Source organism: Convolutriloba macropyga, chromosome 15, assembly GCF_964194025.1.
Source record: "Convolutriloba macropyga chromosome 15, txConMacr16.3, whole genome shotgun sequence".
Lineage (NCBI taxonomy): Eukaryota > Metazoa > Xenacoelomorpha > Acoela > Convolutidae > Convolutriloba > Convolutriloba macropyga.
This window is the reverse complement of record NC_134482.1, coordinates 9,892,441-9,914,391: the sequence shown is the minus strand read 5'-3', so window position 1 is coordinate 9,914,391 and position 21,951 is coordinate 9,892,441. Positions and strand designations below refer to the sequence as shown.

The following is a 21,951-nucleotide window of genomic DNA, read 5'->3' as shown; positions in this document are numbered from 1 at the left end:
TGTTTTCTCTTCCCAATAAGAGTTTATGACGAAATATTGACGTAAATTCGTCGTCATTTTAACCGTTGATGAAAATGCAACAGAACCTAATAGCAAAGCATGTTACGAATTGCTCATTCATGAATTGACTTTAAAGAAACCAACAAAATGGACAAAAAATTTTTGAAAAATTGTCACTACTCAGTTACACTTTATCGTTCACCTGAAATTGAAATCGTATGCTGAGCAACTTTATGGAACACTTTGAAAATGTTAGGAACTTTGCAGACATAAATACCCAAAGTATTTACTTCACGTATTTTCCTCAAATGAAACTCAAATTTAGTTCTTAATTTGACTAGATATACTTATCCTTCTCTTCCTCGCGAAAATCGTGTGACTTCTGAATATTATTGAAGATTTTACAATTTTACCTACAACTGGAATAGCTGAGCGTAGCTATTATTGGTTTGCTCTTGGTTTTTACAATTCAAAAGATTTAAATTGTTTTCAGGCACTGTCTTTTCACAACGAAGGGGAGTCATGATGATCTTTGGTTTTTTGAACAAATGATGTCAGTGAATCAGGAAGTAAACGCCAATGCCGCACGTGAAAGAAGTTTTCAGTCAATCTTTCAAAGAAAAGCCAAAAGAAAATGAGAGTGCTTTTTAATTGCTCTCAAACGAAGTTTGTAGCAATTATATTAGTCTTGTTGGTCTTTATGCGATTTTTCGCTTGAGCGATTTTATGTCTGACCCATTTGACTTTTCGTCCTCAAAAACGGGATAAACAGGTAGCGCCCAGCGGGCATTAAGTTCTCTTAGAGCCTTCCAGCTCACTAGTCTTAAAGTATGTGTTCCACAGAGTGTTTTGGAGACTTATACTTATGGTGTGAAGGGCGGTTCTTAGAGGTTGACCCCACAACCCCCACCCCCGATGCACCCCCCGCCGGCTGAGCTCATCTCACACCCTTTCAATTAAGCTAAAGCTAGCCTCACCAAACCGTAGCTAGCTTATGATGAAGCCAGCCGTTCGTTTGAGAACTATTCGTGCCGACGTTAGTCGGTTATGTTTGTTCATTGTTTGTTTCGAGAGAGCGAGCGAGAGAAGTAGCAAAAAATTTTGTTGAAACTGAAATATTTTTTTCTCAAGTGCGTACTTTTCAAATCGCTTCCCATTGACACTATATTGGCGCAAATTGTTCTGGGCACATAAGTTATGAAGTAATTGTATTTTGCGGTTTTTTCCTCACGCTTATGCAATGTATAGGCGTGTTTTGGTTGCAATCAGTGTTTATTGAGGTTTTATAGCACCCCACCGCCCTCCAGGAATTTATAGTCGCTATTGTATTATGATTACAATGATTGATGGAGGCTACCCGTTATGTGACCGCTGAGCTGGTGGCTGTATGATGGGAATTCATGGTATTTATTTGTTTTTAGTAAACTTTTGGCGCGTAACTTTTTCAAACTTTTTTGAGTGTAGGGCAGGTGTATGCTAGTCTGGCCTTTTTTCTTCAACCAAAATTAGAAAATGTTATACGCATCCTTGAAAAAAGATACTAAAATTTTTTTGCTTGATCGTTTTTTATGCTTTAGAAAGTGAAAAATTCCTCGCTTTCTAGTGATTTTTTTTACGTTTGAGTTCTTAATTTTTGCAATCTCAATTGCTCTCATACCCAAAAAAGTTTTTTCGATAAGTTTTAATTAAGGGAATGAGTATCCAAGACGTTATATCTTAGTGGTTAAGATGTAAGACTTCAGTCCTGAAGGTCGAGACCTCTTGTACCCATGAAAAGTTGCTATGCTACACTCCTAAATTAAATTACCCCCTGTGCTGTTTTGGAGCAATTCGTCGTACGTTAGTCGGTTTATGTTTGTATTTTGACTATTTTTGTTGTTTTGTCACATAGTCCTAATTTTGAGGGGTCTCATGGGATCTCTATTGAAACATAATTGAGTTTTTTAAATTATTCAGGCTCGAATCTAACGTCTGTAACGAGTATTTCATTTGTTTTTATTTAATGCAGGTAATTTTGCCCGTTTTCAAAGTTGTTTCAGTTGTTTGCTAACTTAGTCGCGCTAATGAAAGGACTCATTGGCTGTCTGAGGACTATTTCAGTTTTTGTATTTTGCTTTTTCATTTAATTGGAGTGTTTCCATTCATTTAGAACTGTTTTATCGACTTTGACGCTATTTTGACACTTTTTTGCGAAACAGTTAGGTGTTGTTTTTTGCACATCACCCCTTTTCGTTTGATTGAAAATTCAAATCTAACAGATTTGCGAACTTTGACACCATTTATTTTCAAAAACTATTCGAGTTTTGGCATTTTGCCGTTAACGTAATTGTTTTCACTGTCTTTTCACTTAGTCTGAGCAAAGACTTGTCACATTAGCTCTCTAATGAGTCATGTCTCAATTTATTTCTTCGTTTCCATTCATATCTCAATGTTTTTTTTTTAAAAAAAACTTCGATCTTGTTTTCGCCGGTTTTTAGTTAATTTTTCGTTATTCAGCCTCCTAGTCTCATTTGCTCTCAACTAGATATGCCTGTTGGATTTTGTTGAACAGTTCTAGTTTATAGCTATTTAACTTGTTGGCTTGGCCACCATCTGATTGCAAGATTTTTCCTTTTTGATCGTTGCCTGCATGTGATACTTGGTGTTATGTTGTCACTTAACTTTTTTTGCAAGTGTTCGTATATTTTTAATCAGACATTGTATAAAATTATTTAGGCTGACGTTTTTGATCCATATAACGTTGAGAATCCTTATTTTTTAAATGAAAATTTGAAAAACAAAGCTGGCAGATTGCCAGAAAATAGCCGCAATAGATTCGTAGATCGGCAGTCTAAAAAAACAGTAAAAAAGACAGACCAAAAAATTTGTCTTTTCATCGAAGGCTGATCTGTTATATTTTGATTAAAAATCTGTATAAGTTATTGCTGCCTCTATTAGCTGATCTCAAATAACCTTCATTTAGAGTGACACACACCCATTTGACCTTATCTCTTTGAATTAAAGTAAATAAAAGTCAATTTCAAATTGAGGAAGTCATTTTTGAGAGTGAGGTAAGTCAAGTGTGACCACAAATTTAATCACGCGCATGAACAAAAAACTCGCTCCACTAAGAGCGAAAACTGACGTCACACATGCAATTCAGTTGAAATTGCATGAAAGAATGAACAAAAAGTGGCTGTGACGTCATATGGTCGTAACAAAAATCATGACGAAATAAAAAACATAGCCGGAAGAATTCCGGAAGCGACTCGAAGCGTCAGAAGTTCACTAACAAAACCGTAATTGCAACAGAAGCCACTACCTTTTTTAATCAACCATTGACTCACTATCTCCCCAGGTCTGCTCTAAAAACAAATGTGAAACCCCTGTCAACAAGAGAAACAAAATGCAGCAAAATTTTATATTATAGAAAACGTTTGGAAACGTTAAAAATCCAAAATAATTGAGGCGGTCAAAAACGTGATAGTCTGAAAAAGCTGACAAAGCTATCAATAGCCCTCATATAATTCATGATTCTAATCTGAAAAAGATCGCGAAAGCAAACGGCAGATAATTATCTTAGAAACTAAGTTAAATCTTTTCAAAAAAAGCTCAAATTTAAGAATCAGTCAGAGAACACCTATGATTACACTTCTAATCACAGCGATTAGGACAAAAAACATCACACACCTGTTCCTTCTTGTACATAAGCTAGACAACATGATTTCATACTAAATCAAAAATAAAATTGATCATAGAAAAGACATAAGCAGCAGAATATTCAAAGGCAAAGAATCGTTTAAAACCAAGGCCGGAATAAAGCTGTAGTAATTAGCCATAAGTGGAAATTTTGGAAAAGCTTGCTATCAAACGCCCAGTACTGCCTTATTTTGCATGAAATCAATTGCAAACCAAAGAAATGACAAAAATCTGAGAAAAAGCTGAAATCGTTCATTTTTAACAACTAAAAAAATCAATAAACCGAAAATAAATGTAGGTGCCAGGACAAAGCTAGAATGATACTGACTAGAATGTAAATATGGGCACATTGTAAGGAACACCGTTACAAAAAGACATTCTTGATTTTTGAAAGTTGAAAATCAATTTCAAAAATTCAAGAAAAACGATTACATTTCATTGTTCAGCATTCAAGACATAGAAAAGATAACTAGTCATCCGATACAAAGATCTATCCTCCTGAAGAGAACAAAAAATAGGAAAAAGCAGAACCCATAAGTACGAAAAATTGATATAATGGTCAAAAAACTTTTAAGACTGCATTTATGAAAAAGTTTTAACTGTTTTCTCAAAACTTAACGCCAAAAAATGATTGAATTTTTATTGAAATGAAATTAAAGTCCTTCATGTTGCACAAAAAAAACAACAAAAATACAAAGGAAAAACTGACGAAAATCGGAAAAAAACTACCAAAATCGGATTAGCATATGTACAATTTTATGAACCAAAATTACATCGAGGTAGAAAGAGGCTTTGAGTATAGAAGTCATCAAAGAGAAGTTGCCATATAAACTGATTTTTGACAAAAAGACGGTTAAAAAAATCCAAAAATGAAGAAATTAATATTAAAAAAGCCAAAAATTAACTAAAAAATCAAGAATTATGTGCCGATTTTCAACTTAAACACATTTTCAGGCTCTGCAAAACACTGTGGTATCAATTTCCGAGGTTGACATTTCAATATAGTATCGAATAAAATTTTTTTCTACAAGAAACCAAATTAAAAGCAAAAAATTGGGCCACTTAGACGAAAAAACGGCTAAAAACGGTCATCTATTTGTGCAATTCAGTCAAAAACTACTTTTCAAAGTCAAAAACTCATTCACTAAACGCAGCGCATGATCTTCTCTTGCTTAGCGAAAATCTGTTCACCAAGACAGCTTTTCTCACTTTCGCTTTTAGGTCAAAATGCCGCGTGAACAAATCTACTTCCTGAAAAAAAAACATAGCCGGAAGAATTCCGGAAGCGACTCGAAGCGCCAAAACTTCACAAAAAGCTGAAGCCATTACTTTTTGTATTAAACCATTAACTCATTACCTCCCCGTGTCTGATCTAAAAATCGGTGAAATTTAAACCTCTGTCACCAAGAGAAAGAAAACGCAGCAAAAATTTTATTATTGAAAGCCTTCGGTAACGTTATAAAAGTCTGAAATTTTTAAGATGTTCAAAAGTCTGATAGCCTCACAAAGCTGACAAGGCCATCAATTGCCCTCAGATAATTTATGATTCTAATCTCGAAAAGATCGCGAAAGCAAACGGCAGATAAAAATTTTTCAAAAAAGACAGGAAAGTCAAAATTATTCAAAAAAGAGTGCTCAAACTTAAGAATCAGAGAACAACTACAATTAGATTTCTAATCACGGCAATTAAGACAAATATAATACATGATTCTTCCTTGTTGTATATATGCTAGACAACATGATTTCATACTAATTCAAAATTTAAATTAATCATAAAAAAACAAAAGCAACAGAATAATATTCAAAGGCAAAAAATCGTCTAAAAACAATACCAAGCCCGGAAGAAAATTGCAATGAATAGTAATAAGTAGAAATGTCGGAAAAGACTTTCTAGCAAACTACCAGTACTGCCTTATTTTGAATCAATTGCAAACCGAAGAAACCAAGATCTAAGAAAAAGCTGAATTCATTCAATTTTTAACAATTAGTATAACGAATATAAAAATGGGTGCCAGAATGATACAAACGAGAATGTGAAGAAGACGGACACAATGTTAGGAACACTGTAACAAAAAGACCAATTGTTGATTTTTGAAAAATAAGAATAAAAAAAATCAAGAAAAACGAGTACATTTGATTGATCAGCATTCGAGACATAGAAAATACAATGAGTCATTCGAGACAAAAATCCAACTTGCTGAACAGAATAAAACAAGAAAAAGCAGAATTCTAACATATGAAACAATCCAATATTTTGCAAAAAAGTGGTCAAAAAATATTTAAGACTGCATTTATGAAAAAAATTTCTGTTTTTTCAAAAACTTAACTCCAAAAAACAATTGAATTTTTTTTGAAACAATATTAAAGTCCCTCGTGTTCCCCAAAATACTATTTCTAGTAATTAAAATCGAAATACAAACAAAAAACTGAAAAAAATGGCAAAAAACCACGAAAATCGGATTAGCAAATGTACAATTTTATGAAACAAAATTACATCGAGGTAGAAAGAGGCATTGAGTATATGAATTATCAAAGGGAAGTTGCCATATTAACTGATTCTTGACAAAAAACAGCTAAAAGATCCAAAAATGAAGAAATTAATAGAAAAAAAAGCCAAAAATGAACTAAAAAATCAAGAAATATGTGCCAATTTCGAACTTGAAACGTAATTTCAGGCTATGCAAAATACTGTTCTATCAAATTCCAGGGTTTACATTTCAACGTAGCATCAATTAAAATTTATTTCTACAAAAAAAGCCAAATTACAAGCAAAAAATGGGCCACTTAGACGAAAAAACGGTTATATATGTGTACCATTCAGTCAAAAACTACTTTTGAAAGTCAAAACGTCATTGAATAAACGCAGCGCATGATCAAAAAACTTCTCTCGCTCAGAAATTAGTTCACACGGCAATTTTACTCACTTTCGCTTTTAGGTCAAAACAGCGACTGAACGAATAGTACTTCCGGTAAAAAAAAACCTTAAGAAAACCAATACTCCTCTTCGAGTCGTAAAAAAAACCAAGAGAAGGCCAATAATAGCCCCAGCTATCGCTGTGCGGCTATAAAAAAATGTTTTTCTTATGATTTTTGTTTTCCAATGTTTTGAATTGCGTGCCAGCAGATGCTGCTCTTCCAAAGAGACCGATAGTCAACTTTTTAAATTCGTGACTTGTCCTTCTATGTTCTTTATTTCGTCAAACAAAATATTATTTTGCTTGATCTGCTTGCTGGACATGTTGCGTTAAATTCTATTGATTTATCTCGGCTGTTTACAGTCTTTGAAAGAAAATTTCATTATGCTTGACATTTTTTGAAATGTTTGCAGCAGTAAAATTACAAATTTTCTGAGCGTTATTATCAACCGTGAACAATATTAGCCTTAATTTCATAGCATTTGCTTTTCTAACAACCGTAATACTGGATGGTTAAAAGTTTGGCATCTGTCAAACGTAATATTAAAGATTACTCTCTTAAGAAGTAGTATTATTTCCATATCAGCACTTAGTTAACAATTGATAATGAAATTTAGTCTAAATGTAAAGAGTTGGGCGAATTTTAAGAACCGAAACTAATTTCAGTGAAAGAAACTCTTTAAATGCAAAATGAAGAACATGGGACAAAAATGAAAGTGTCTTACCCGGGCTTTATTCGAAAACTCCCATTGTAAGAACTATCTGTTCAATAATCTTTTCAACAATCACTCGTTTGCCTTTCAGATGATTAAAATGACGTAGCTATATTGTGACTTGATCTCTTGTCTAAACAAGATGTTGACCCCTATTGAGACTATGGCCTTGCTTCACAAGCAGACAGAGGTACCCGTGTTTAACCACATTGATGCTAAAATGTACTTAAGAAGTGGACAGGAAATGCTGAGAATGGTAAGGAATGAAGTCACGAAACTCATCCTTATTTTCCAAAACGTCTACAGAAAAGGAGCGGGATTCAAATACTTTTTAAATAAGATTATTTAAAGAAAATCGAAACTTAATCTGTTCTGATTTAAGAAATTAATATTTGATTTATAAATTTCAAGAATTTAGCTATAATCAAGTGGTGGTTTTTCATTTAGATGTTTTCAGATTTATTTTAAAAATGTACCGTCATCGTATAGTAGGCGAATTTTTTTTGGCGTGGGGCAATTTGGCTGCTGTTTTCAGCGTTTCTTTTCTTGAGCGATGTTAATATGATACACATATGTGCGCCTATTTGAAATTGCTCGAATCCCTGAACCGGTAGATAATTTTTTGCTAAAATTTGAAACCATTAATTGCCATAAAGTATTTGTGAATTATATGTTGTTTGCCCGTATTTTAAGAACAAATTCTGTTCTCTTATCACCTAGTCCCATCAATTGCAGGTCTCATCAGCTGCAAATGATGCCTAACAATTGAATTAATCGTATCAGTTCAAAGCTAACTATTTCAATGTTTAAAACACCTATTGTTTTCAAAATAATGTCAGCGAATATTTGAAATCTACGTGTATGCGTTGTTAATAGCCGTCGTCAGCCTCTCAACGGCTATTACTTAGGCGGCGCTCTCCTTTTTTTTGGCTTTACCTTTTGATCACGTTTTTCGTTTTACATAACTCTTGATTTTCACGTTTGTCTCGTGACTCATTTATTTGCCACTTTTTTTCCAATAAAATATTGCTGGGTTTTATTTCGGCCAGTTTTTGTTTCTTTTTCATGTAATTCTGTCGTTTTAGTATGAACGACAACAGTTTCTGTTGTCTTTTAATGAGTTGTTTTTTCTTCAGTTTATCGGCTTCAGTTTTAAGCTATTTTATTAGATTAATTGGATACCAATTTTTTTTTGAAATGTTTGAGTAAAATTTGGAATCTTGCCTAAATTGGAATTCTTCTCGTCCTTTTTTCGCCTGACGGAATTTGTAAAATTCTTGGACTCTAAACTTGTATGTTATGCGCTGATTACTGAATAGTGATATGGTGTTATGGTTTCTAACCTTGAGGCCACTGATATTGAAAGTATCGGATTTTTGCTAGTTTAGTTTTCGCCTCTACGTTTGGCTCGTGACTTTTCTCGTTCATTGTTTCAAGTGAATGGATTTTAATTTCTTTCACGCATTGAATTACGCAATGTAGTGAATACGGGCAATGTTAAAAGAGCAAAATCAAAAGAAACCGGATAAACTGATAAAGTCCGGTCCTTAAGTCATAGTGCATTAGGTTTTCAAAGTTCATCAGATCAATTGCTAGCTGACTTTAGTATTAAGCGTAATAGCTTTCAGTTTAGAAGTTGAATTAAGTTTAGGTTTAGAATCTAACTGAAACTGTACACTGAATTAGAACAATTTTTGAATCTTAGTAAAATCTGTCAATTTCTGTCTCTTCTTTTTTCTTTTTCTATTTCAATCCCGATGTGGGTCTAGCGCGTCAACCGCGGCTAGTTTTCGACAATCTGCCGGCTATGTTTCATCTTGTCTTATAATTGTTACTAAGTCCAGGTCTCATCGATTGATAGTGAGGCGTAAATGAACCTAATGTTTTTTTTAGCTAGTAGCTTCAATAAATTTTACACAATTTGTTTTCTAAAAAAATTTTTGCCTACTTCTGAGTTTGGCCTTTATTATTTTGTGCAGTTTGTTGTCATATCAATAAATTCCGTTAATGAATAAATCATTAAATTCCCTTGTCTGTTGCGACTGGGATGTAAATCAATGTAAATAATCATTGAATTTATACCAGTGAATTTCATTTATTTGCCACTTTTTTTTTTAATTATTGCTGGATTTTTTAGTTCTGCAAGTTTTTGTTTCTTTACATGTAATTCTGTTGTTTTAGTATGAACGACAACAGTTTCTGTTGTCTTTTAATGAGTTGTTTTTTCTTCAGTTTATCGGTTTCAGTTTTAAGCTATTTTATTAGATTAATTAAGGTGGCGTGATAGCCGAGAGGTAAGGTTTGTGGTTCACACGCCAATGATTGAGAGTTCGATCCCCTGCCTCCGTGAAGCTGTCCGTGTAAGGATGAGCTCTTACTTAACCATAGCTTCAGGTTGACCATAGCCTGACCAATGTTGGCTGCAATGATGGTACCACGTGACAGTTTCAGACGCAAAAAAAGTGGCTATAGTCACCAAAAAAGAGCAATGCTGCTCAAAAAAAGATCAGTCTGAAATGTGGGGAATAATCAGAAAAAGGGCAGCTGAAAACAGGCTACTGGAGGCCTAATGCTGTTCCGCTGCGATTACGCTGAAACCACAATTATTATTATTAATTAGATACCAATTTTTTTTTGAAATGTTTGAGTAAAATTTGGAATCTTGCCCAAATTGGAATTCTTCTCGTCCTTCTTTCGCCTAACGGAATTTAAAAAATTCTTGGACTCTGAACTTTTGTATGTTGTGCGATTGTAACTTTTGTGATATGGTGTTATGTTTTCTAACTTTGAGGCCACTGATATTGAAAGTATCGGATTTTTGCTAACTTTGTTTTCGCCACTACTTTGTCTGTCATTGATTTCGGCATGCTTGCTCTATGCTGTACGCATTCTAAAGATCCGTATTGTCAATAGATATTAAAATTTTTTATTCGCCGGTTTTTTAACGCCACTGCGCTGTGGAGAAATGAATATTTAAAAATTGTTTTTAGAATTTTGGCCAACATTTGCGCATTCCAAGTCATATATTTTGTTGGCTGGCAAAATTTGATGTTACCGGAAAAATGTTGATGTGCAGCTAAGTAGTTATTCAATTATTTTTATTGTCTTTCAGGAGTTACCATGCTATGCCTTTTTACGGCTAATATATAGGCGCTCCTTTTTTGCAATCCAAAGTATTTATTGTATTGGTGTGCTGTCTTTTTTTAAAGATCTGTTCACACAGATTCAAATTAGAGTGGTGATTTTAGTCACGTCGAAGTAGTAAAGGGAGCAAAAAATCAAGTAAGTTTAAGGGGTAACTTTTTTCAAACTTTTTTAGAACTGGAGTGCGAAACTGATGTTTGAACAAACTTGGTTTTTGAGATTGACCTTTTTTCACGTGCGTCAATTTTTCAGTGTTTTTCTTTTGATTGGTTTCAGTATGATACATATGTTTTGGAATTGCTTGAATTCTTTGTTGTCTAATCACTCAGTATCTTCGATGACATCTCATATTTTGCTAATGCGGCGGCATAAATGAACATAATTAATGGTTAGAGTTAACAGCTTTTGGTTTTCATGACTTTGACACTGCTTTTTCTCAAAACCTTTTGGTAAATTTTGCTTCTATTTGTTCAACCTTTCATCCTATCATTTTATGTCGGAGGACAAGTCTCATAAGTCCATGCTAAGTGGGTTATGTTTATCGATTTAACTGTTTCTGTTTAAAGCTAATGCCTTCTATGACTTTGACAAAAAATTTTATTTCAAGAAATATCGAGTTTTTGGGTTTTGCATGTTTATTGGCCACTTTGTTGACTTATCTCATAGTCATTAATGACAGGTCTCATGGTTACCAATGACGATTTGAATTCAAAGAATTGTTTGCGACCGTAGCTTTTGATTTGATTGATTTTGACTTTTTCAGAAAGTAAACGTTGATTCTTTAGTCTAGCCAGTTTCTGTCGTTTTCCTTATGTCTTATCGCTTTGTCTCAAAAATAACAGTTGTCCTAGCTTTTCAACTGGTGTACTTTTGGTCAATTTATTAGCTCCAACTTTTATCGAGTATTTTCATTGACTGAGATACCGTTGTTTTCGAGAAATAATCAGGTGAATTTTTGAATCTTGACCTCTTTATTGTCCTTTAGAAATTAGAACTGCTTAAAGGTATTGTGTGACCTCTACGGTTTTATGTTACGCTGGCGTAAGGGACTCTGACATATAGTTCTGTGATTTTCTTACTTTGACTTGGAGGCTACTGAATTGCAAAAAAAATTATTGCCAAATTGATATTTGCTATTTCTTTGGTTTTTGCATGCTTTTATTTTGTTTGACATTTATTCTCACAGGGTTGGTGTACTTTGTGCTCAATCTAAGGTTGAGTATAGTCAGTTTTTGCACATGTAGGATCGTGGTCTTAGTTTGATGATAATGTAAAAATGTTAGTTGTCAGGTCATTAGTAAATTGAATTTTTGGGATATATTTGTTACTATCCAAAGAATTTGTATTAAACTGGTGCACACTTGTTTTGCAAGACTTCCACACCTTTTTCACGCATTAAATTGCAATAGAGGACCATAGCTGGCTTTGATAGTCCTTTAAGTGACTAGAGTGTTGCAGCTGCTCTAAAGGCCTTAATTCAAGGTTAAAAGGTCATTTTTAGTTTTTGAGACCCAAACGGTGCCATTTTTCATTTTTCGAGTTTTTTGTTTTATCAGTCCCAAATTTACGTTTAAAAAGGTATTTTGCAAGACATAATAACCTTCTATGACAATTTTTGAGCTATGTGTTCAGGTACTGCAAACATAAACACGCAAAGTGATGCTAATTTTAGCAATTTTTTTATCCAAGTTTCTAAAAAAATTCAAATTTTCTGGAAACTGTTGTCTTCCTTGTTTATCGATCGTTATGGGCCAGCAAAACTTTTCAGTGCTGGAAATTAGGTTACTGGATAGTTTCTGGAGACAATGAAATGGTTCTGAAGATATTATTGTTGCTAATTTAAGCAGCATTTTAAGATAATTTGCAATTGCGTTCAATTGTTTAAATTTTTTTTTATTTTCTTGAGTTTATTGATCTTTAAGGGCCACTTATGCGGTCTTGCTTTTTTTAGTGTCTAATAAACTCCAGTCAAGGCTTGTGCGTGCGGTAATGGGTGTTTTTCAATGGATCAAATTTGGCTATCGAGGTAAAAGCTTAGAGAGAAAGCATGGATATATTTTTGGTTTGATTATTTTAGTTTCTGATCTTTGGAGACTGTCTTTTTGGCTGGCATTTTTCAATTGATCTGCAGGTGAGATACAGCATTTGTTCAATTTCATTCAATTCTTTGGTTTGCATTTCAGGACTTTCCCTTTATGCTTTTTACTTCGAATAAATATTTGTTTTGCTTTACCGTAAGGCGCAGCTTGTTCAAAAATTTTGCGTGGAATCTTTCTGACTTCTCTCGGCTGGTTTTGTTCTTCATTCATTCTGCTCAAATTGATTTTAAAAAGCAGTTGCTCAGCAAAGCAATCAAAAATGAACGGGCTCATAAAACAAAATCAGGAATCGAAACGGGATGAACCCATAAAGCCCAGTTTTAGATGCCGCAAGTTTGTTCTTAAAAGTCTAGTTACCATCTCTAATGCTTGTTGTTTTTGATACTAGCCCCCGTGTCGCATCATCAAAAAACTGGTTTATGTTTAACTGTGGAATGACATCAAAATAGTTCGATCTTTAAAAATACTTTTGTACAAAAATCATTTTTCATTTTGTTCTTTCAATCCCAATCGGGGTTATGGGAATCAATGGCGGTTATTTTCCGGCCATCTATCGGGTATGTTTAAAAATTCTTGTTTTTGAGGTAATCAAAGTTCTCCGAATCTTAAAATCTTAAGTCGCTGAACTACGAATCGTTGAACTACGAAAATTTTTTGAGAAAGAAAAAAGAAGAGTACTTAAAAACAGAATTCTCATAATTTTAAGTGGATGCTCAAAAAAATCCCTCTGCGCGTCCCTCTGCGCTACCAATTAATAACAGCTCGTTCTATTTTTGGTACACTTTGGCTGCTGGAGAAAGCCAAAAATGATGAGAAACATTAGCAAAGTTATCCAAAATGAGCAATTTGACCGGCTGAACATGTGTGAATTTGGGCACAGCTGGTCTATAGCAGTTAATGTCTGATTAACTTGTTTGAAAAGAGGAGTACCGACTCGGCGAGCTTTAAATGATACCGCACATGTTAGGTCCTTCAAAGATAAATTTTGAAAAAAAAATGCGTGGCATCATTTCACTGCACAATATAATTTGAGGTCATCCTATATAATTAAAGACCATACCAAGAACAGCTCTCATATTCGTATTTGATCTTTAAATTACGGTTCATTTGAACATACACATAAAATCCAACACGCAAACGGAGTTCTTGTTTGACCAATCTGGCAAATTTTCCCCATTTGATAAGTTTAATTGGTCTTGATCGTGGGTATTTTCCGACAACTCGCCGGCTAAATGTATGTTCATACTTTTAAAGTTGAACATTATAAAATCAGTGACATGGACCATATGTGAGGCTTCATGTTTATTTTTAGGGTGGAGTTTACATGGATGAGAGAAATTTGACGAGTGCATTTGTGATTTACATGAAGTTTGTCAGGTGAGTGTGACTTTAATCGGCTGTTATTTTGAAGCAAAATGGTCTTTTTTATAGTTTTTTGTGGCTTTTTTCAGCTTGGCTCTGGAGAAGCTTCCGAAGCACCCGGGATACTCGAGGCTCACTCCTGAAGAAACTAAGTTGCTGAAAAAGGTAACATCGGATCTTTTCCCTTTGTGCCCCCCACAATGTTATGCACCACCCAGTTAAGGAGCACGTGTCATTAGATAGTAAATCGTTTTGTAAAAAAATGGCACGTGCGTCTGGCGGGAGCAAATAATATGCAACCACTAAGCTTGTGGGAGGGGGCACAAACGGAAACAGTCCCATTTATCTAATTTCCTCAGAAAGTTTGTTCTGATTGGATTCATCTTTCTATGTGAACACTTGAGTTAACTCCTTGTCTAAACGAAATTTTTTAAAGCATCAACAGAATAGTGAGCGCCAGAATTATATAATCTCCTTGTCTCAAAAAATTTAGGAATGTAAATTTTGTTCAAGCAAGATCTCTATGGAACCGTACATAACGTTCCACAAAACATCGAAATGTGTTGTAACGTGAAGCTACCTATATCGTTCATTGGTTCAAGATATCAAACAATGAAATTAGAGCTTAAGAAATTTAACCAGACATCGTTAACGGTTATCTGATGATGTGAATCGGTAATGTTTCCAGCGTGCCAAAAATGCACTGGGTGTCGCTGAGGGTCTGAAAAAGAAGCTTCTAGAACAACTGGAGAAAGAGTATGCTAAGTACGAGACAGAGAGGACAGTGAGCGATCAACTAAGTGAACAAGTGGCTAAAGACCTACAGTTGGAGGAAAATGAGGTTGAGGAGAGACGGCAAGCGGAGGAAAAAGAGGATTTTGAAAGGAGGATTGCCCAGATTAAGGTCAGTTCCTGTTCCATCGGTCCGGTAACGCCTGAGATTTTTCAGTGTAGTGGGCTCAAAGTGTGCTCAGTGGTATGGATCCAGACTTTCCTTGCGAAATATCATTTGACACCCTGTTCATATTTTCCGAGTTTAGATTGGTGGTTTCAAAATTTTAGATGAAACAATTTATATTCAATATTTCTCCACAAATTTAGCTTTTAGGCAGTCGTCGTTTTAATGGACAGCTTGTAGTTATATGAAATAACAGCTCGCCAAATTCTGTCATTAACAATTTGCTCCCATATTTTAGCGAAATAATGGGAGAACTTCATGCTAGCCCCACTTGTATTGACCGTATAATTTTTGACTTTTTCTGAGAGCATCCCAGACTGACTTTTGTGTAATTTTAAAGTCTCTTTATCTGTTGAATCACTACAAAGAGAAAATTCAATGTTTAATTTCAAAATAAAATTTTAAAGTTAGGGAGCCGTGAAAGCTTGACATTTTTAGTCATAGTTTTGGCCAATTTCATCACGTTTTTCGGGCCTAAAGGGATAATTTCAGATAGTTCGAGATATTATAATTTGAGACAATTTTAAAAAACTTTGTTCCAGTTGTCCATTTGTTCCAATTCTTCGAGGGTTAGATATTCTTCTAGGGCTAGCCGCACTTTCTTTCTATGGAAAATTTTTATTGAACCTTACTAAGCTCTAAGTATGCAATGGAGGAGTCTAAATTTCTGGTCCGAGGGTCAGTTTTAAGAGGTTCAGACTGTTTCTCACTCCATCCCGCTCCTCATTCCTACTGATGAAGGCAACCGCGTGCCATTCATTTGAGAGCTATTCATCCGACGTTAATTGGTTATGTGTGTTTTTTCGCCCCCATGCGTCTGATATGTCCAGCTAGTCTTTATCTAACTTGTTTAAGAAAGGGTTGAAAACCTGAGTATCAACAAATTTTAGGGGGAGGAGATAGAAAATCACGAGGAACTGATTAGACACTGGCTGTGCTCTGGCTTGTCTCGTTTTAAGCAATAAATGTTAATGCTAGCCCTAGTTTATAAAGTATCTAAAAATTTTCGAGAGAAGTTTTTCCAGGGTTATCTTTTTTGCACAAAAACAAAATGTCAAATCAGTAATCAACTGGTAAAGTTGGACTAAGATCAGATACAAATATCTTGCTGATAAATTTTATAGCCGTTGACAGGTTCTAAAAGGCTATTATTGAGACGCTCTCGTTTTAACAATTCAAACGTTTTAGATTGTATTGGTGTGGCGTGATTTTTCCTCAAACTATCTTGAAATTGCGGTGAGAAATTGTGTTTGATCAAATTTTCAAGTTTTTGAGAGGGATGTTTTTCACATGCGTCAATTTGATTTCTGTCTGCATTTTCTTCCCTTGAGGGCTATTGATGTGATACATCTGTGTTCTAATTGCGCCTCTCTACAGTTGCTCTAACGGGCAGCTAATGTTTCTTATGACTTAGGCACTATTTGTAGTCATAAAATATTAGTCAATTTTTGTTTTTGCCCTTATTTTTTGTTATTTATTGATTGCTATTGAAGCATCAATTAATCTTATTAATGGTTTGTTTTCATAGATATAATTCTCGTGACTTAAACACTGTTTGTTATTAAAAAATTCTGATTGTTAGCGTTTTGGCTTTGCCGTAAATTTTTCTTGTACTTTTTGTTGTCTGATCATTTAAGCTCATTAAGGACATGTTTGTTGATTACAAATACAGATTAAGTTATTCGATTCGTTTGTTTTGGTGCGAAGGTAATGCTTTCTATTACTTTGACATGAGATTATTTTTAAATGTTATCAAATTTTTCAGCTTTTCAAGTTTTGATTGTTCACTTTGTTGTCTTCTCTCAGTCTCCCTAATGACAGGAATCATTGGTTGCTAAGGATGCTTAAATTAATCAAATCAATTGTTTCAATTCATAACTATTGCGTTTTTGACTGATAATTTATTCGTTTACAAATGTTTTTCTCGATTAATTTTTTTTTGTTTTGGTTGTATTTTTATCAATTATCCTCTTGGCATTCATGACATCAATAGTTCAATCGGTTGCTAATGAGAATTAAGTGATTGTAAATGGTGGTTTGAGTTCATTGTGATCGTTTTACGTTTTTTTTTTCATTTTGGAAAAATAGTCGATTTTTTAGTCTTGCATGTTTTGGTTTTCTGGTCGACTTGTCGCTTAGTTTCAAAATTCAGTTCATTGGACTTATATTTTGCCGTATTTTTGGTCAATTTTTGACTTCGACTTTTAGCTAACGTTTGTTAACTGAAACGCCGTTGTTTTGGAAATGTCCCTATGATTGTCCCCATTTCAGCCATTGATTGTCCCCATTTCAGCCATTTTGATGCTACTGACTTTCGCAAAGTTTCCTGTCTTTTATCAATTTCTTTAGTTTTCGCCTTTCTTTTGTTTTTGCCGTAGATCAGATGATAGTCATTTATTGATTACTGACTATTTGTATTGCATTTTTTTGACGTTTGTTGTTTGAGAGGTGCAACTTGTAAAGAAATTTCAACCGATGTTTTCAAGAAATGGTTTTTTGCATTTCTCATGTTATGTTTCTTGTTAGTGTTTCAAAAGGTCCTTGTTAAGTGAATGTTAACATCGAGTCGGTTCAGGAGACTGCTGGCAATGTTTTTTTTGTTTTTAACAAGTCGCGACTTCGACATGTGACTTCTAACTTACCTCACGTACTCTTTCTACTGAATGGGTTTTAAACTCTCGCAATGTAGTGGATACGGTCTACTAGGTCAATACTAAAATCAAACGAAACGGGATAAACCGAAACAGCCGTATCATAGTGCTTTAGATTTTTTGAATTCATTGGAGAGAATGCTAATTGGCATCTGTATTAAAGTTGATAGCTTCCAGTTTAGAGGCTGATGTCAACACATTTGTCTAACACTACACACTAAATTAGAATAGAACACTTTTTGACTTTTCGAAAAAAAATAAGGTTGTCAATTTGCACCTTATCTCTTCTCCCTGTTTCATTTCCAATTGACGCCAGGTGGTCAACGGCGGCTGTTTGCTGGCTATGTGGGAACTTTCTGTGCCACGCTCAGAATCATCACGACGGAGTTGAGGCAACTGCTGCGCTTTAATTCTTTGTTTCAGCATTTTTGAAATCCTTATATTTCCAATACTTAGTCTGAAAATTTCTCCCTGCGTTCAATTTCTTTTTGAGTGAGGTGAGGGAAGCGAGACATTGTAGGTTCGGTCGTAATGATTTAGCCCCGTACGGCCAAACGAAAAAATAATAACGATAATTTGATAATAAAATTGACGCTGAGTAAAAAAAATAGTTTTTTTTTTGGGGGGGGGGGTCTGGGGGATTGAGTAACACAAAAAGCACAAGCTTTTCTGGAAAATTAAATTAAAGTGGTTCGAGTTGAATGTGCTTTCAAGACAGATTTAATTTAATTAGCAGCTAGTATAGGGCCAGTTTCTAATTCTCAAATTATTTAAATAGTAGCATTTGATGCATGAAGACACAGGAAAAAATAAACAGTGACGTTGAAGTTGGAATCATAGCAGCAGTCGTGACTCTGTTGCTGAATTCTTTTAGTTCACATGCATCCTGGTACTTCCCAGTACATGTGGCGTATTGGATGACTGCTGCAATGTATGTTTGCATCCGGATGCCCTGGAACAGGTGTGCCATGGGTCCATTGGCCAGTATTAAGACGTCTTCGCCCCCGTGGCGACCTTGAGTGCTGTTAACTGCTACTGGGTATCTGGAAAGATGAAATCTCGAGTCGAAAATTGGGATTTTTGTTAAGTTTTTTAACTAAGTTTTTGAATATTTTCAATTGCTTAAACAATGCAAGTCATCTGAATTTGGCTGCTCTCCCATTTATTCTCTCTCATTTATTCTGTTTCCCTATACTTGTAAAAAAAATACTGAAATGTTTTCTTTTTGCGGTTTCACGATTAAAATTATAGATCAAATTGAGTAGATCTCCTAGTACTCAGTTTTCATTTTCATCGAAATAGACTTTTGCTATCCTGAAGATTAAACGCACCTAAATCTGTTTTTTAAAATCTTGTGACATAATAGCAGCATTCTTTATTCAGTGACTTTATAGGAGGCATAATCTAATTGATTGATTAGTGTCCTAATTTACCTGAACCCCGAGTGATATTCGTTTGTGTTCGTGGGAGGTGCAGAAACGTTCTTCAGTGGTCCAGCCCCGTACGTCAGAGTGGCTTGAGGCTGCCCTGTTTTCCAGTCTGGGTTGTATCCCAAAATAGGGTTATTCAGATCAGCGTAGCCAGTTATTGCGAATGCGTGGCTATGGTCAGCTGTCACGATGACTAAGGTTTCATCCAAGTCTACGCGGTCCAGAACCGCAGAAATGGTCTGGTCGAATGCATCGGCTGAAATTGAGTTAGTTTTTGTACCAATTGTATTAGGCCTGTGGTATTTTTGATGGACTTTTGGTCTGATTTTGCCTTTTTGTCCTCAAAAACGGTATAAAATGGTGAAGCCGGTACGGCATCTTTAAGCACCTCTTTCATAGCTTTACTAGTTTCTACGTGTACAATTAGCCGAAGCTGCTGAGAAGCCAAAAGTTAATTGTGTTAAGGGCAATTTTTTGGAGGTTTGTTTTTCCTAAGATATTTACCTTCTGTAACAGTTAGGTAAGGGTTGTTAGCATGTTGTCCATGATCGATCCTTCCGGATTCGACCATGAGAAAGAATCCGTCTTTGTTTGCGTGTTTGAGCAGCTCCAGTGCCTTAAGTGTCATGTTGTACAGTGTCGGTTCAGAGGCTCTTTTTTCTGCTCTGCCCTCGTACTCTAAATGGGAGTCCGCAAACAGTCCCAGAAGGGGCAGATCCAAGGGTTCCACCTAACAATGATTCACCAATGTAGCGTGTATATTTTTCCCCTCTTAACCCCCTCCCTCCTTCCCTGCTTCCCCCACCCCACCGCATTGCCGACAAACCCCTCCATGATTTCTCTTTTCGTTGTTATTGTGGGTGCAAATATTGAAGGACTTGAGATTTGAATCTGGAAAGCACACCTTTTAAGGAAAATTATGTATATTAATTAAATTTTCATTTTGAAACACCTCAAGAAGAGAACCTACAAAATCAGTTTGTTGCAGTTGCTACTTCAATTTCAGGCTCTTCCGTGTTGGAGAGTGGGCACTAAATTATGTTGGACCCGGTCTATAAATTACCTCTAAAAGTGTATTGAGCTCGTGAACTGCTTTTCCACCTTGTACTTCCCAAAGTTCCACCAAATCCATTAAATCTTTCCGTTCTGAATCGTCCTCTCCAAATAAGGAGCGTTTGCCTTGAGGCACAAAAGAGCGCATTCCACCTCCTAACATGATGTCTATCAGCTCTGAATCCTGCTGCTCGAGTAACTGTAGAGCGATGTCTAAACATGGATCCTTTACATACTTAGTAAATGTTTGTTTGTTTGCTTTTTTTTTTGGGGGGGGGGGATGTAAAAGTTGATCACTTATGTTGTGCATTTTTTAACTTTTATTCTGAAATTTTTGCATGTTAAGATTCTAAATTCTAGTCACACAATTTTAAGTACAAATTATTTTTTTTCAGTTCTTTGTTTTCATTTTCTTGACCACACAGCAGAATTCACCACACAGCAGAAACTGTGAAGCATTTTCATGGCTTTCCTGTTTTCCTTTGTTCTTACCTGTACAACCTTCAGGTGCGCTGCCTTCCCATGACCTTTCCTCGCTCTTCGCGTACACCGCTGCGGGGGTAGCATGAGTCACTCTGGCAGTGGTCACCACACCCACCTTTTTGCCCTTTTGTTTCACGTGATCGGCAATAGTTTTTAGTGGATGTCCCCCTGTACCGCATGAGCCTCTTACTACTGAGTCCCCGCTGTATCCCATCACACCTGAGTCCGTTTTCACTCCTAAACAGTCATGTTAATTTTTCTCGACCACTGATTGATTCAAGATTGCCAGAAAAAACAAGCTTTTCGAATTTGTGAATCTTGGTTAGTGTTCATAAAAGCATACAGTTTCAACTTTCTGTTATAAAACGTGTAAAATTGTTCGTTAAAACTGTGCACTCTAAATTTGGGATTATGTTATTTACCTCAGCCAACTATATGTTAGTTTTATGAGGCTAATTGCTCTCAAACAAAGTGTAAAACAACAATTTTTTAGTTTTGTTAAATAAACTAACTGAACGTTGTTAACCACTGTTGATAGTTATTTAGTCACCCCCTCCCCCCAACCACCACTTTAGATTTATTCTCACCTGTAAACATGCCAGATGCGGTTGAGGCTGAGTCTGGCACCTGGTGGTCTGTTGAGAATGTCTTGCTCATTGCAACGAATGGCAATCTCGTCTCCATTTTCATTCTATGCAATTCTCCGGCTTTGCTACTATCGTGCTTCTGACCTGTGAAAATGAACACTGCTTTGCTATTGCGATTTATTTTACATCCATCGAGAATTTGAAAAAAAAAAACGTCGGAAATTTATGTTGGGGGTTGGTAAATTAGCATTTTGTAAGTTTGAGGTTCTCATTATGTTAGTTTGAAGCTGCTCTCGAAAGAAGTTAGAAGCAATTATTCTAGTCGTGTGTGTCTTTTTTTAATACATCATTTTTGCTTGGCTGTTTCGGATGACTTCATTCACCTTGACTCTTCTTTTTTGCATGGTCTAGTTTTAATTTGCTTTCTCATTAACAATTTTAAGCATCTCTACAAATTGTGACAGTTTACTCTAAAATGCCAATTGAAAAGTGCGCTGAAATGGTTTTTTTACTTTAATTATCAGGTTGTAAGTAATCATAGAGCGTCATTTGAAGCCCCTTAGTTAACATAAACCCACAGGCCTCCACGACGGTAGCATACTAAAACAATAAAATTGAGCCACCGTCAGTTGTTCGCGAGCAGTTGTCCGACGTTGCTTGGTTGTTATTTTTGTTCTTAACCAAGCAACTTCGGACTAATTTTCAAATGATTAATTGCTCTCAAACGAAGTTTGTAGCAATTATATTAGTCCTGTCGGTCTTTTTTTACGACTCGAAGAGGAGTATTGAGATTCTACAGGTTTTTTTTAGCAGAAAGCTAGTTTGTTCATGACTTGAATTTTGACTTCTTTCTGTTCGAGCATTTACCTCCGTTTTTA

General features: G+C 35.3%; 2 protein-coding genes across 3 annotated transcripts in view; one reads left to right on the top strand and one right to left on the bottom strand.

The window, feature by feature from the left end:
* The first annotated feature begins 7,368 nt into the window (after positions 1 to 7,368).
* The window catches only part of LOC142354515 (STAM-binding protein-like A), a 26,677-nt gene continuing 12,094 nt past the window's right edge, over positions 7,369 to 21,951 (top strand). Inside the window, exons 1-4 of one of the 2 annotated variants that reach the window (XM_075406839.1) lie at positions 7,369 to 7,496; positions 13,862 to 13,926; positions 14,001 to 14,076; positions 14,600 to 14,815. In XM_075406839.1, coding sequence (XP_075262954.1) covers positions 7,449 to 7,496; positions 13,862 to 13,926; positions 14,001 to 14,076; positions 14,600 to 14,815 — 405 coding nt within the window. In that variant the 5' untranslated portion in view covers positions 7,369 to 7,448. Of the gene's footprint in view, positions 7,563 to 13,861; positions 13,927 to 14,000; positions 14,077 to 14,599; positions 14,816 to 21,951 lie in introns of both variants that reach the window. The other variant, XM_075406838.1, reaches the window with a different exon arrangement.
* The window catches only part of LOC142354514 (alkaline phosphatase-like), a 6,661-nt gene continuing 2,895 nt past the window's right edge, over positions 18,186 to 21,951 (bottom strand). Inside the window, exons 2-7 of the mRNA XM_075406837.1 lie at positions 21,074 to 21,217; positions 20,496 to 20,723; positions 20,014 to 20,216; positions 19,455 to 19,680; positions 18,954 to 19,206; positions 18,186 to 18,563 (exon numbers count right to left, since the gene is read on the bottom strand). Coding sequence (XP_075262952.1) covers positions 18,287 to 18,563; positions 18,954 to 19,206; positions 19,455 to 19,680; positions 20,014 to 20,216; positions 20,496 to 20,723; positions 21,074 to 21,217 — 1,331 coding nt within the window. The 3' untranslated portion in view covers positions 18,186 to 18,286. The remainder of the gene's footprint in view (positions 18,564 to 18,953; positions 19,207 to 19,454; positions 19,681 to 20,013; positions 20,217 to 20,495; positions 20,724 to 21,073; positions 21,218 to 21,951) is intronic.